Here is a 13,052-nt window from a genome sequence, read left to right as displayed (position 1 = left end):
GAATATAGTAACAGAAACAGAACAACTGGAATTGAGATGTTTACAAAAGGGTAGACGCAAACTACACTGGAAAAAAAAATGGGAATTATGGGAACAATACATACAGGGGAGGAATGATATTTTAAAGAAGGCAGGACTTAAATGAGGTATGTAATGTTTGACTGAAAAAGATTGGGTAGATTATAAGTGATGTATAATGTTTGCAACTGGGAGTCTGTCAGTATGGTCTCTGATGTAAAATGCTTGCAACTAAAATTGCGTCAGGGTGGTTTGTTTTCATTTATATAACTGTATGATTGCCTATGTCGTAAGTGATGGTTTAATAAATATGTTTCTTGTTTAAAAAAGGCAAGAAATGAACAATATATTTCATGTTGCTTAGGTTATATGATATATATCAATATATGTGAAGTATATTGTTTGTAAACGTGAACTTGTTAATCTTCTTCATTCAGCTGTTCCCGTTAGGGGTCGGCACAGCAGATCATCTGTTTCCATTTCTTCCTGTCCTCTGCATCCTGCTCTGTCACACCAACCACCTACATGTCCTCTCTCACTACATCCATAAACCTTGTCTTAGGCCTTCCTCTTTTCCTGTTACCTAGCAGCTTCATCCTTAGCATCTTTTCCCCCAATATACTCTGCATCCCTCCTCAGCACATGTCCAAACCAACGTAATCTTGCCTCTCTGGCTTTGTCTCCAAACCTTCCAACCTGGGCTGACCCTCTAATATACTTGTTCCTAATCCTGTCCACCCTTGTCACACCCAGTGCAAATCCTAACATTTTTAACTCTGCCATGTCCAGCTCTGACTCCTGCCTTTTTGTCAATGCCACTGTCTGCAACCCATATAACATAGCTAGTCTCACTACCCTCTTGTAGACCTTCCCTTTCACTCTTACTGGTACTCGTCTGTCACAACTCTTCTCTACCCACTCCATCCTGCCTGTACTCTCTTCTTTACCTCTCCTCCACACTCACCATTACTCTGAACAGTTGATCCCAAGTATTTAAAGTCATTTACCTTCGCCACCTCTACTCCCTGCATTCTCACCATTCCTCTATCCTCCCTCTCATTCACACACACATATTCTGTCTTAGTCCTGCTGACCTTCATTCCTCTTCTCTCTAGAGCATATCTCCACCTCTCCAGGGTCTCCTCCACCTGTTCCCTACTCTCACTACAGATCACAATGTCATCTGCAAACATCATAGCCCACGGGGTCATCTGTCAACCTGTCCATCAGTTTGATTACTTATTTCACAAATGATAATTCAATAAAGGTGTTTAAAAAAACACTGAATTCTTCTTCTGCTGGTGTTTCTGAATTGGTCTCAAATTAACTTTCTGGCAGTACTGCAATGTGGTTTAATTGAAATTTGCACAGAAATATCCAGAAAGAAAGTGCTCTGAGCCTAAACAGAAGACAGCTCAGAAATAAAAAAAAAAACAGTCAACATTTCCCTGTGAGAGGAAACACAGTAAGGCATATTTTGAGGGAAAAACATAAGTAGTCAAGTGAAGTATATTATAAAGCAGATAAAGACTGTTCTAAAATGTCTGTCACAGACAACAGAGGAGGGTAAAAAATAAATGGAGAGCAGCATATTTACACTTGCAGGCATGCCTTCATGGGTGTTAACGTGGATACACTAACAGGGTGTGTATGTGTGTGTGTGTAGTCTGAGTTATGCTAAGTACCAGAGGGATGGAAAGTCCCTGAACAAGTGTTACAAGATGGTAAGTTATTTAAGAAGTCTGGCTTGCTTATACAGACTTCCTCAAAGTATGTCTAAGACTTCTAGATAGTACCGGCAGTACACAGGGGTGCACATTGTTGGGAAAGGAGTAAGAGAAACATTAACTTATTAAGCATTTTCAATTGTCTGGTGTTCTTACTGCTGCAACTTACCGCAATTTGTCTCTTGTCAGTTTCTCCTCTTTTATGATGGAGATCTGGTGAATCAGTTAAAGTTTTATAAATGGATAACTGCTGCCAAAACACATGCAACCTGTTTCATACCACAGTGTTTACTGTTGAAACACATTGTTTTCCACCGAATCAGCTGTGCCTTTTGTCAAAAGCATAAATGCAATATAATAAAACAATGCTAAATATATAGAAAGTAAGACAAAACGGCTACTATATCCATATCCTTCACCTTTGATAGTATAAATCTCACAGATGTCACTTTAGTTCCAACTTACCTGTTTTACGCATTTTTGAACTCTCGATGTCTGACAGTCACACAGGCAGTAAGTTACTTGGACAAGTGACATCCAGTCAAATTTTGTGGCTAATCTATCAAAAATTCCAACAGATGGGGTCAAAAGATGAGGCCTCTAGCACGTAGCAGGGTTGCATGACGGTCTTCACCCCACAAAAATAACAAAATAAAAAAACTTTTGTTTAAAAGATTACAGAATTTTCAGCAACTCGCTGTTTAGTTGAGATTGTCGTAACAAATCAATCTAGATCCCATCATATCCAATACAGGACACCATCCTATAGCCACCAGCCATTATTTGAATCATTTTACACCAGATCCATCAGTACTAATCTTATCGTCTCGTGAACACCTCTAACTTGTAAACAGCTCTTTTGAAAGATGCTAACACTACTGTGCATAATTTACACATTTTGTATGATTCTGGGTGCTTTGACATATCCCCAGTTTTGCCTCTACTGTTGGGTATGCACTGTGAGTTGTCTAAAGTCCAAGTTTTTCTTTATGTAAACACATCAACTGTAAAGCACAGTCTTTCAGACATATATTTCCTATCTACAGAGTTCAAAATTTTGCTTTAAAGTTGCTACCCTGAAAAAAAAATCTTGGCTTCTACATCCTGTTAAATGACAGGCAATCAAATTAAGCGCTTTGGACAATGAGAGCTCACTGTGGGTATTCTTTCTTGCCCATCCAAAAGGACCTGAAACACCACATTATGCTTCTATCTAAATTTAGAATTTACAGGCTACGGAATACCACTGCACTCTGTTGGTTCTGAAGCTCCCTACAGATCAAGTCAGAGTCTTAAATGACCTGCACCACATACTAAGTAACCAGTCAAAACTGGTACCACGAAGGTCAGTGAAGGGGTCACTACTATTTTACAGTACCCACAACTCAACTACCTATCATCATCACCTCTGCTCAATGCATGTCATGCAAATGAGGTGATCCTTTGGCCAACACACAATGATCATAGCAAAGAGGTGCCACTATGTTAACCAGGCTTGGCTATATCTACGCATAGCTTCGAAAACCTTAACTGAAAGAAAGTAAATTCTTCTAAAAACATGCTGTGGGTTATGGACTGCTCTACAATCTCCATTCCTGGAGGAATACAATGGAAAGCAGCAGATGTTTATAAATATGACTCACCTCTGCCTTTCTGCTTTCACTTACATAACTCCATTACCCAAGTCATGGCTATTTTGTCATCTAGCCACAAATCAGCCAGTTTTCTCTACACAGAAGACGATGATTCACTAGCTAAGAGAGTAACACTTCTATGCTGCAGGACACATTACTACTGTTTGCAGACTCTTTCAAGAAGCTATTACAACTCTATACACTGGAAAAAAAATCAGCCATTTTGTAAGTCGCCCCATCAAAAAAAAAAAAAAAATCATTGTCTGACAGCAAATATTCACCTATAATTAATTACCCATGCTAAATTCAATTCAAAGATACTTTCTTCTTGTAAAACACAATGGAAATATGAATAAACTAATAAACAGCAAAGACATCTCCATGTTAATAAAGGCCAACACAGTGAAAGCTATGGTTTTCAACGTATGGCTGTGATATGAACAAAATAAATGCTCCTGGTGCTGGCAACGTATAGATATCCAAAAAGCTCTATGTCATACGATAGGGTCCATTCAGACCTGCCAAAATGTTTAAATATGTCCAAGCAAAGAGATAGCTATTCAGCGCAAACAAAAACGAACACTTGCCATGAATATATAGCCTGTTCAGGCAAAATTCACCAAGATAGAAATCCTTTCTGCCAATTATTCACAAAAAAGTCATCCAGGTATGTAAAAACACAGTTTTATTAGGCCCTCAGTAAGCGCTTTCGCATTTAGCTTTGTCAAACTAATGAAGCCATAAAATAGAGTACTATTTATATATAGTCAACTAAACTAATTAATCAATTTGAAAAGACAATTATTCAATTACTAAATGTTTGTCTTAAAGTTATAAAAACATTTAAATACACATCATGCTAAAAACTTCATGTTTTTTGCATAATTAAAACACTTCAATAACATTCTTTACAAAAATATACATACATGAATGAATGTATAAACATAATATAATAAAACTGTGTAGTATTTACTAAAAAATGATATTTACTAAAGAATAAATACATCATCCGCTACTAGTTTATATAAGCTAAGGCATTACTACTTAGGGTAATATATAAATATATAACAGTAGTCAGATACGATGTCTCCTACTTTTTAATATAGGCTTTATAGGGACTCTGTCATTCAGCCCTGGGGGGATATGTGCTTGAGTTTTAATGATCCATTGTGTTTCTACTGATTCAGTTATATTCTTGATATCACCCCCTCTAATAGATGGCTCAAGTACTTGTAATGCAGTAAATGAAAAAACATGTCTATCATCTGTTCCCTGTACATGTTTGGATAATGCATTTACTTCAGATTTTATACGTATCTGGTATAGATGTTCCCATATGCGTTGTTTAAACATACGATTAGTCTTACCCACGTAAAACGATGGGCAAAAATTACATCTAGCTAAATAGACTAGATTCTTAGTCTCACAATTAGCATTAGCTCTTATTAAAATAGAATCACCTGTAGTGGGATGTATAAACATAGAAATATTGTTAATATAAGTGCAATAATTGCATTTATTACATGATACTGAACCCCTAAATTCTTCAGGATTATTGTTGTTCCTAGCTTCGGAGCAACATAATAATTGATATAGGCTATTTTTATTCCTGTATGTGAAATTGGGGTGATCTCCAATGTGTTTGGATACATCCGGGTCCAATTTCAAAATGTCCCAATGTTTAATGATGGATTCTTTGATGGAATGTATGTCCTGCGTGTAATAAGTTATGTATCTAACCACATCATTATGGTTGTATGATGTGTTACTAGCATCCCTGCTATACACCTCCACACCTACTTCAGAAAAAATTGGTACTGCCCTGTCTCGCCTCAAATTCCTAACCTCTTCAAGAATATTATTAATTTCGTTGGTTCTATAATTTTTCTCACCAAGCCTTATTTCCATATCTCTCAATTCTTCTTCAAATTTATTGTCATCTAATGTCAAACGAGATAAGCGCATGCCTTGTCCTTTTATTACATTTCTGAATATGTGTGGTGGGTGCATGCTGTTCCTATTTAATAAGTTGTTCCTGTAGCATGATTTCCTATGCGTATTAGTATTAAAATGACCACTAGGAGGCATGAACATTCACATCCAAAAAGGATATCATATCAGCGGAAAAGGTCATAGTAAATTTCAAAAATGTTGTCAAAGCATTCACTTCCCTTTCAAAGTTATATAGTTCTTCTTCTTTACCCTTCCAAAGAAAGAAAAGGTCGTCTACAAAACGCTTGTAGAAGATTACATGTCTCTTATAACTATCTAGAGTAAATAATTTTTGTTCTTCCCAGTTAGCCATTACCAGATTGGCGTAGCTATTGGCACAGGCAGTGCCCATAGCTACGCCATTCTTCTGCAGATATATAGTATCTGCAAATATAAATGCATTACTTTCCAATACTAGTTCCAATAGTGAACACAGGAAATCCACCATTACAGGTGTTAAATTAGTATGAGTGGATAAATACATTTGTATATTATCTAGTCCCTGGTCATTGGGTATATTTGTAAATAATGAATTAACATCCATTGTGACCATCAATAAATCCGTATGTTCTATGTAAGTTTTAGTAACTTCATAAAGATCTAATAGGAACATTCTAGAGTCCCTTAATATTGTATTGTTTCCAGCCACATAACATACCCAATGACCATGTAATCTTCTACAAGCGTTTTGTAGACGACCTTTTCTTTCCTTGGAAGGGTAAAGAAGAAGAACTATATAACTTTGAAAGGGAAGTGAATGCTTTGACAACATTTTTGAAATTTACTATGACCTTTTCCGCTGATATGATATCCTTTTTGGATGTGAATGTCTGGCGTCTCCCTAGTGGTCATTTTAATACTAATACGCATAGGAAATCATGCTACAGGAACAACTTATTAAATAGGAACAGCATGCACCCACCACACATATTCAGAAATGTAATAAAAGGACAAGGCATGCGCTTATCTCGTTTGACATTAGATGACAATAAATTTGAAGAAGAATTGAGAGATATGGAAATAAGGCTTGGTGAGAAAAATTATAGAACCAACGAAATTAATAATATTCTTGAAGAGGTTAGGAATTTGAGGCGAGACAGGGCAGTACCAATTTTTTCTGAAGTAGGTGTGGAGGTGTATAGCAGGGATGCTAGTAACACATCATACAACCATAATGATGTGGTTAGATACATAACTTATTACATGAGGACATACATTCCATCAAAGAATCCATTATTAAACATTGGGACATTCTGAAGTTGGACCCGGATGTATCAAACATTGAGATCACCCCAATTTCACATACAGGAATAAAATAGCCTATATCAATTATTATGTTTAACCGGCTAGGAACAATAATCCTGAAGAATTTAGGGCTCAGTATCATGTAATAAATGCAACTATTGCACTTATATCAAGAATATTTCTATGTTTATACATCCCACTACAGGTGATTCCATCATAATAAGAGCCAATGCTAATTGTGAGACTAAGAATCTAGTCTATTTAGCTAGATGTAATTTTTGCCCATCAAGCTACGCTTCACGTGGGTAAGACTAATCGTATGTTTAAACAACGTATATGGGAACATCGCATAACAGATACGATAAACAAGCCTAAAAAACAACGTGATATGGGGAACATCTATAAACAGATATCATAGTAAACTTAATGCATTATCTGAAGTAATGCATATCAAACATGTACAGGAACAGATGATAGACATGTTTTTCATTTACTGCATTACAAGTACTTGAGCCATCTATTAGAGGGGTGATATCAAGAATTTAACTGATCCATCAGTACTAATCTTATCGGATCATTAACACCTCTAACTTGTAAACAGCTCTTTTGAAAGATGCTAACACTACTGTGCATAATTTACACATTTTGTATGATTCTGGGTGCTTTGACATATCCCCAGTAATGCCTCTACTGTTGGTATGCACTTTAGCTGTCTAACATCCACGTTTTTCTTTATGTAAATACATCAACTGTAAAGCAGTCTTTCAGACATATATTTCCTATCTACAGAGTTCAAAATGTTGCTTTAAAATTGCTACCCTGAAAAAAAATCTTGGTTTCTACATCATGTTAAATGACATGCAATCAAATTAAGCGCTTTGGACAATGAGAGCTCACTGTGGGTATTCTTCTTTCCTTGCCAAAAAAAAAGGACCTGGAACATTATGCTTCTATCTAAATTTAGTAATTGATCAATTGTCTTAAATGACCTGCATCATATACTGCAACCAGTCAAAACTGGTACCAATGGTTGTCAGTGAAGGTCACTACGACTTACAAAAGTACCCACAACTCATCACACTCATCATCATCACCTCTGCTCTGTGCATGTCATGCAAAACAGGTGATCCTTTGCCAACAATTAGCAAATTGGTTAATTATGTTAACCAGGTTGGCTATATATAAATAGCTTCAAAACCTTAACTGAAAGAAAGTAAATTCTTCTAAAACATGCTGAGGGCCTTATGGACTGCTCTACAATCTCCATTCCTGGAGGAATACAACTGAAAGCAGCAGATGTTTATAAATATGACTCACCAGGCTTCTGCCTTTCTGCTTTCACTTACATAACTCCATTACTTCCAAGTCATGGCTATTTTGTCATCTAGCCACAATCAGCCAGTTTTCTACACAGAAGATTTATGATTCACTAAGATACTAACACTTCTATGCTGCAGCTACCTTTTCTATTATTTGTTTGGTATGGCTGTGATAGCTGGAATTTACGTAAAGCTCTGCACGGAAAATTAATGCTTTTGAAGTGTGGTATTATAGAAAACTTTTGTAACTCCTTGGACTTTAAAAATGATCAAATCGCTCAATATTTTGGAAAATAAATCCAGTTTGTTCACTATAAGGTCTGATAGTGAAACTAAAACTCAAATACTTTGCCCACATACTGTGAAGATGGATTCCTTTAAAGAAGGCACAACTGCTGGGAAGGACTGAAGGAAAGAGACGAGGGTGAGGACTTCCAGAAATGCTGGACACCTGGTAGCAGCTGCACTGGTTTCCTTCTTTCACTCCACTTTGATTTTTGTAATTTTTTACTGATTACCTTAAAAATTATAAATAAAACATAATTATGAGGACAAAGGGATGTCCTGCTTGGGAGGCAGTATGCCTTTATTTTAACCACCAATGTACTTACTGCAGACGCTTAAGAGTATGTGCCGCTAGTCCTAGACTATGCGTAATCCTAAGTTTGATTCTTGCAGCTTCTGTTTGCCTACTGTATGACTCTACGCAAGTTACTTAACCAGAAATTGCTCCTGTGTTGCCTCTGAAAATGAACCTTCTAACATAACTGATTTAATGTCCCATTTACAGTGGGAAGGAACAATAGGTGGCCTTGATGACACGTCTCCCTGTTTGGAAATTCATTGTGCAAGTGGTAAGAACCAACAGTCAACCCTGTCTTATATGCGGACTATCTTGACAATATAGGAACTAAGATGTATATGTCAGGGAGTCTGAGCAGAGGTTGAAGGAAAAGGAGCCAGCTTTATCTGTGCATTTTGATACAAAAAATATCTTCAGTGGGCTCTGGGGGGGGGGGGCATTTATGTATACAAGGGATACTAAGGTGAGGGTTGAAATGCTTGATGCAAAACTACTACATACTGAGAACCTGTCAGTGCAAAATCATAAGATTTTATTCTTGGCATTTTTTGCTCCTGCCTGCCAGCCATCAAGCCCGTCCCACAACCATGAGACTTAGCTCATTCATCCCAGAAGTAGAGGTATTACCTGGACTTCCAAGATGGCTACACAGAGTAACAGCTTCATTCTAGCTTTCCCAGTGTGAAAACAGCAATTTAGCAGGAAACACCAGTGGACCTAGACTTCTGGGTAAATTTCAATAAATGGCTAGTAATTGTACTGCCTAGATGCCAGCAAAAAAACAAATACAGAGGACCTGAAGGAAAATCAACTACAAAAGGTGCTGAAAAAACACTGACTGGGAAAAATACTGCAACTGTTCAGCAAAAAGCAGTGCAAGGTCCAGACATGACTTCCAGTAACCTAGAGTATAAGGCAACTGCACACAAACCTGACTAAAATAAATGAAAAACTGATGGAGTATATCAACTCGAACAGTAAAAGTCTGGAAAAAAAATGGAAGAAGCTTTAAAAAGATAATCAACTAAGATGATTAAACTGCAAAACACAGAGGTCAAAATGAGGAAAAGGATGGCTGAATGTGAGACTGCAAAAGAAGAGATATTTAAAAAAAAATAATGAAAATTAGAGGACAGAGCATGTAGGGAAAACCTGAGATTTTCTGCTGTACCCAAAAAAGCTGGAAGTTACAGACTGTATTAACTTTATGAAAGCACAAATAAGCAACTGGTCTGGAATTCCACAACAGGAATTGCTAATCAAAAGGGCAGATTGTGTGTATGCTCCAAACTGGACTGTGAGAAAACAACCTAGACCTTTAGTAGTTAAGATGTAATCTTACTAGCAGAAGGAGTTGATTCTGACAAAACTGTCGCAGAAGGACAAAGTACTATAAGTGGGAGACAGCAGAGTGTTTGTGGAGAATGACCAGTTATTGTACATCAGGCAGAAGAGGAGTACATTTATTCCATTATTCATGGAATGTCAAGAAGCAGGCAAGAGATTCAAACTGCTGTACCCAGCTATCTTCAAAATATTTTTCCCTAAAGGAACAAAATAATTTTTTGATGAAGTACATGCTAAGTAAGAAATACAAAAGCTTGTCCAACAAAAGTGAGCTGTGAAACAGGAGATTCTACTTATTGTTCTTCTGGTAATAAAGACCATAGACAGACTGTGCTAGAGAAACCTTTTCTGATGTTTCAATGGAGAATGCCCGAGAAAGGAAAAAAACACAAGAGTTGACTAGAAGAATAGAGAGAACATTTTTATTTATTTTGCATTTGTTTACCAGGAAAGTCCAACCGGATACAGTTCCTTTTTCAGCAGAGGTCCAACAAGAAAACCTCTACATTTACAACAGAACAATTGTACAAAATATCAAAACATTACAATAGAGAAGTAACACACAGATACAGTGTAATACATACAACATTCTTAATTCATTAATTTTACATATAGAGACTAAGGTTTATACACACTGGAAATGAAGCAGAGACAGGATTTGAGAGATGGAGGTGAACAGGAATAGAACAAGAAAATCTGGAAATATTGGACTTTCTTGGACTTTGTTAAGCATCTAAGGGACTCTACACCATATGCCCTAACCTCATGTCATTAATGTTTTTTAGAATAAAATCAGTAACTTGGAAACTGACAAATGTGGGATTACAAAGCAATAATTACATTTGTGAAACATGACAGAACAAGAAAATATGGAAATATTGGACTTTTGTGGACTTAGTTCAACTTGTAAGGGACTCTAAAACATATGCCCTACTTCATGTCATTAAGGTTTGGAAAAATACTCAGGAGATGGGAAGAGGAGGGAGAAAGTTAACTGTGAGTAAAACATTTTTTTAACAGTACTATTTTAATAGTGCATGATTTTCTTTGCATATTATAAAGTAAAGTTTTCTCAGTTATTTTTAAGTGTATTGGGGATACTAATGTAAATAGGTGCTCCTGTTTTTTTCTTTCTCCCTGTAGGCACTGCAATGTGAAAAAAAGATCTGGTTAAAAGAGCATGATAGAAGAAACATTAGTCAAAAGTTAAAGTCGAAAGTCAAAAGTAACTTTGTCATTTAGATCTACACAAGTGTAGATTAAATGAGATTCTGTGCAATCAGCCCATCATGGAAGAGACAAAAAATAAATCACATACATAAAAAGACATAATTTAAAACAACATATACTACTACTGCTACCACTGTCTTATATTGCAACTCTACACTTAAGTATATAGCTACATATACTCCTAGAAATACACACTTGTTAAGATACTAAAAATACACATCTAGCAGCAAAATTCAAGTAATAGTATTGCACATGAACCATGTGCCACATTTATGGGTGAACAAGCACATAGCAGTTGCAGCTGAAGAAAAAAATATTGCACCTGGGTTAGGAGTATAAATTATAATGGTTGACTGGGCTTAATAAATAATAGATAAAATAATACTGCACAGTGAATGGGAAGTCACAACTTCCTGACCTGTCAGAGATCAGACTTAATTTTGGAATTAAGTTTGATCACCTTCGGATAAAAACTGTCTTTGAATCTAGCTGCCCTGCATCGAATAATGCAGTATCTTTTACCCAATGACAATCTCATGAACAGATTGCTTGCAGGATGAATTGGATTATTTAGTATTTTGGTGGCTCTCTTTAGGCTCCTCGATGTATAAAGATCCTGGATTGTGGGCAGACTAATGCCAGTTATCCTCTCGGCAACTATCTCACTGCTCTTTGCAGCGATTTCTTATCTACAACCGAACAGCTCCCATAGCAAACCGAAAAACTGGATGTTAGGATGCTTTCAATTGGTGTTCTGTAGAAGGTGGAAAGTGCTGACAATGGCAGTTTCATCTTTTTGAGTCTTCTCAAAAAGTGAAGACGTTCGTGTGCTTGTTTCACTATGTGGCAGGTGTTCCCTGACCAAGAGAGATCACAGATATGAACTCTGAGGAATTTGGTACTGCATACCCTTTTCTACCATCTCACCATTGATCTGGAGGGGTGTATGGGGTGTTTGCCTCTTCCTGTAGTCTACGATGATCTCTTTTGTTTTACTGATATTGAGGTCAAGGTTGTTTCTTGCACACCATGCAATCAGTGTGTTAACCAAAGCAGACATTAGTGTACTTTTTCTCATTCTTGCATAGGGGAATGACTGGGTTAAGGTCATTGGTTTATTCTAGTAACATGTTTTAAGAGAAAGCAAGTAAATACAACTGAATACTGAATATTATATGGCTTTTTCTAGTAAACAGTTTTGTGTCTGGTTCTTATGTCTCTAGCAGATAATCTGATAAGGAGAAATGGCTTAGAAAAACTGTTTTCTGAAAGCATTCAAGTGTTTTACCGCTGAGACAGCTATAAAGATAAGACAAAGCCAGAACCTACTTCAAAGAACCATAGGATGTACCATGTGTCTTAGCATGGATAACCTCTCTTTTAGGTTATCTTAAGTCTGTGTGTATGGCTGTCAGTTTGGAACATCTGTTCCTATTAGGAGGGTAAAACTCCAATATTTGAAGAAATACATAGTTTTGTGTGTTATTATTAAGTTAATAGGTTTTACGGGGTATTGGAGGTGTGTATGTATTTTTGTTTGAGGGTTTTCAACAAAACAAAAAGTTCTGTAAGATTTGACATACCCTGAGATTCAATAAACTCCATGTAGGCTTTATGCAAAGCCTACATGGAGTTTACATGTGGGCGGTGAGCAGCAGCTCTCATGGCATATTCTTGTCATGCACAGAGTTTAAACATAAATAAGTGAGGTTTCTTTGCTGGCAACAGTGTTGTTGGCCAGGGAACCATGTAAGCGAACATGGTTAGCAATCCTGTTTAAATCAAAGCACTGAAGATCTGCAGTTTTGCACGGAATGCCAAAATGATCACCAGGACCTAAGAGACAGCTCTCAATCTCTTAGTGCAAGACATCTGGACAAAAGCCAACACAATGGGGGGACAATGACCTAGAAATAGGGACATATTTGTTCTTTATAAATGTGCTAGAATAACCACG

The 13,052-nt window shown here is 36.7% G+C and overlaps 1 protein-coding gene across 1 annotated transcript in view; it reads right to left on the bottom strand.

Annotated features, from left to right (window-relative positions):
* Positions 1-13,052, bottom strand: part of LOC122797632 (integrator complex subunit 8-like) — a 1,436,218-nt gene that overhangs the window by 120,599 nt on the left and 1,302,567 nt on the right. The window contains exon 21 of the mRNA XM_044066176.1: positions 1,915-1,958. Coding sequence (XP_043922111.1) covers positions 1,915-1,958 — 44 coding nt within the window. The remainder of the gene's footprint in view (positions 1-1,914; positions 1,959-13,052) is intronic.

Source organism: Protopterus annectens, chromosome 3.part1 (genome assembly GCF_019279795.1).
Source record: "Protopterus annectens isolate FY-2018-M chromosome 3.part1, PAN1.0, whole genome shotgun sequence".
In the NCBI taxonomy this organism is placed as follows: domain Eukaryota; kingdom Metazoa; phylum Chordata; order Ceratodontiformes; family Protopteridae; genus Protopterus; species Protopterus annectens.
Note: the sequence above shows the minus strand (reverse complement) of the source record. Positions and strands in the feature narration are given on the sequence as shown.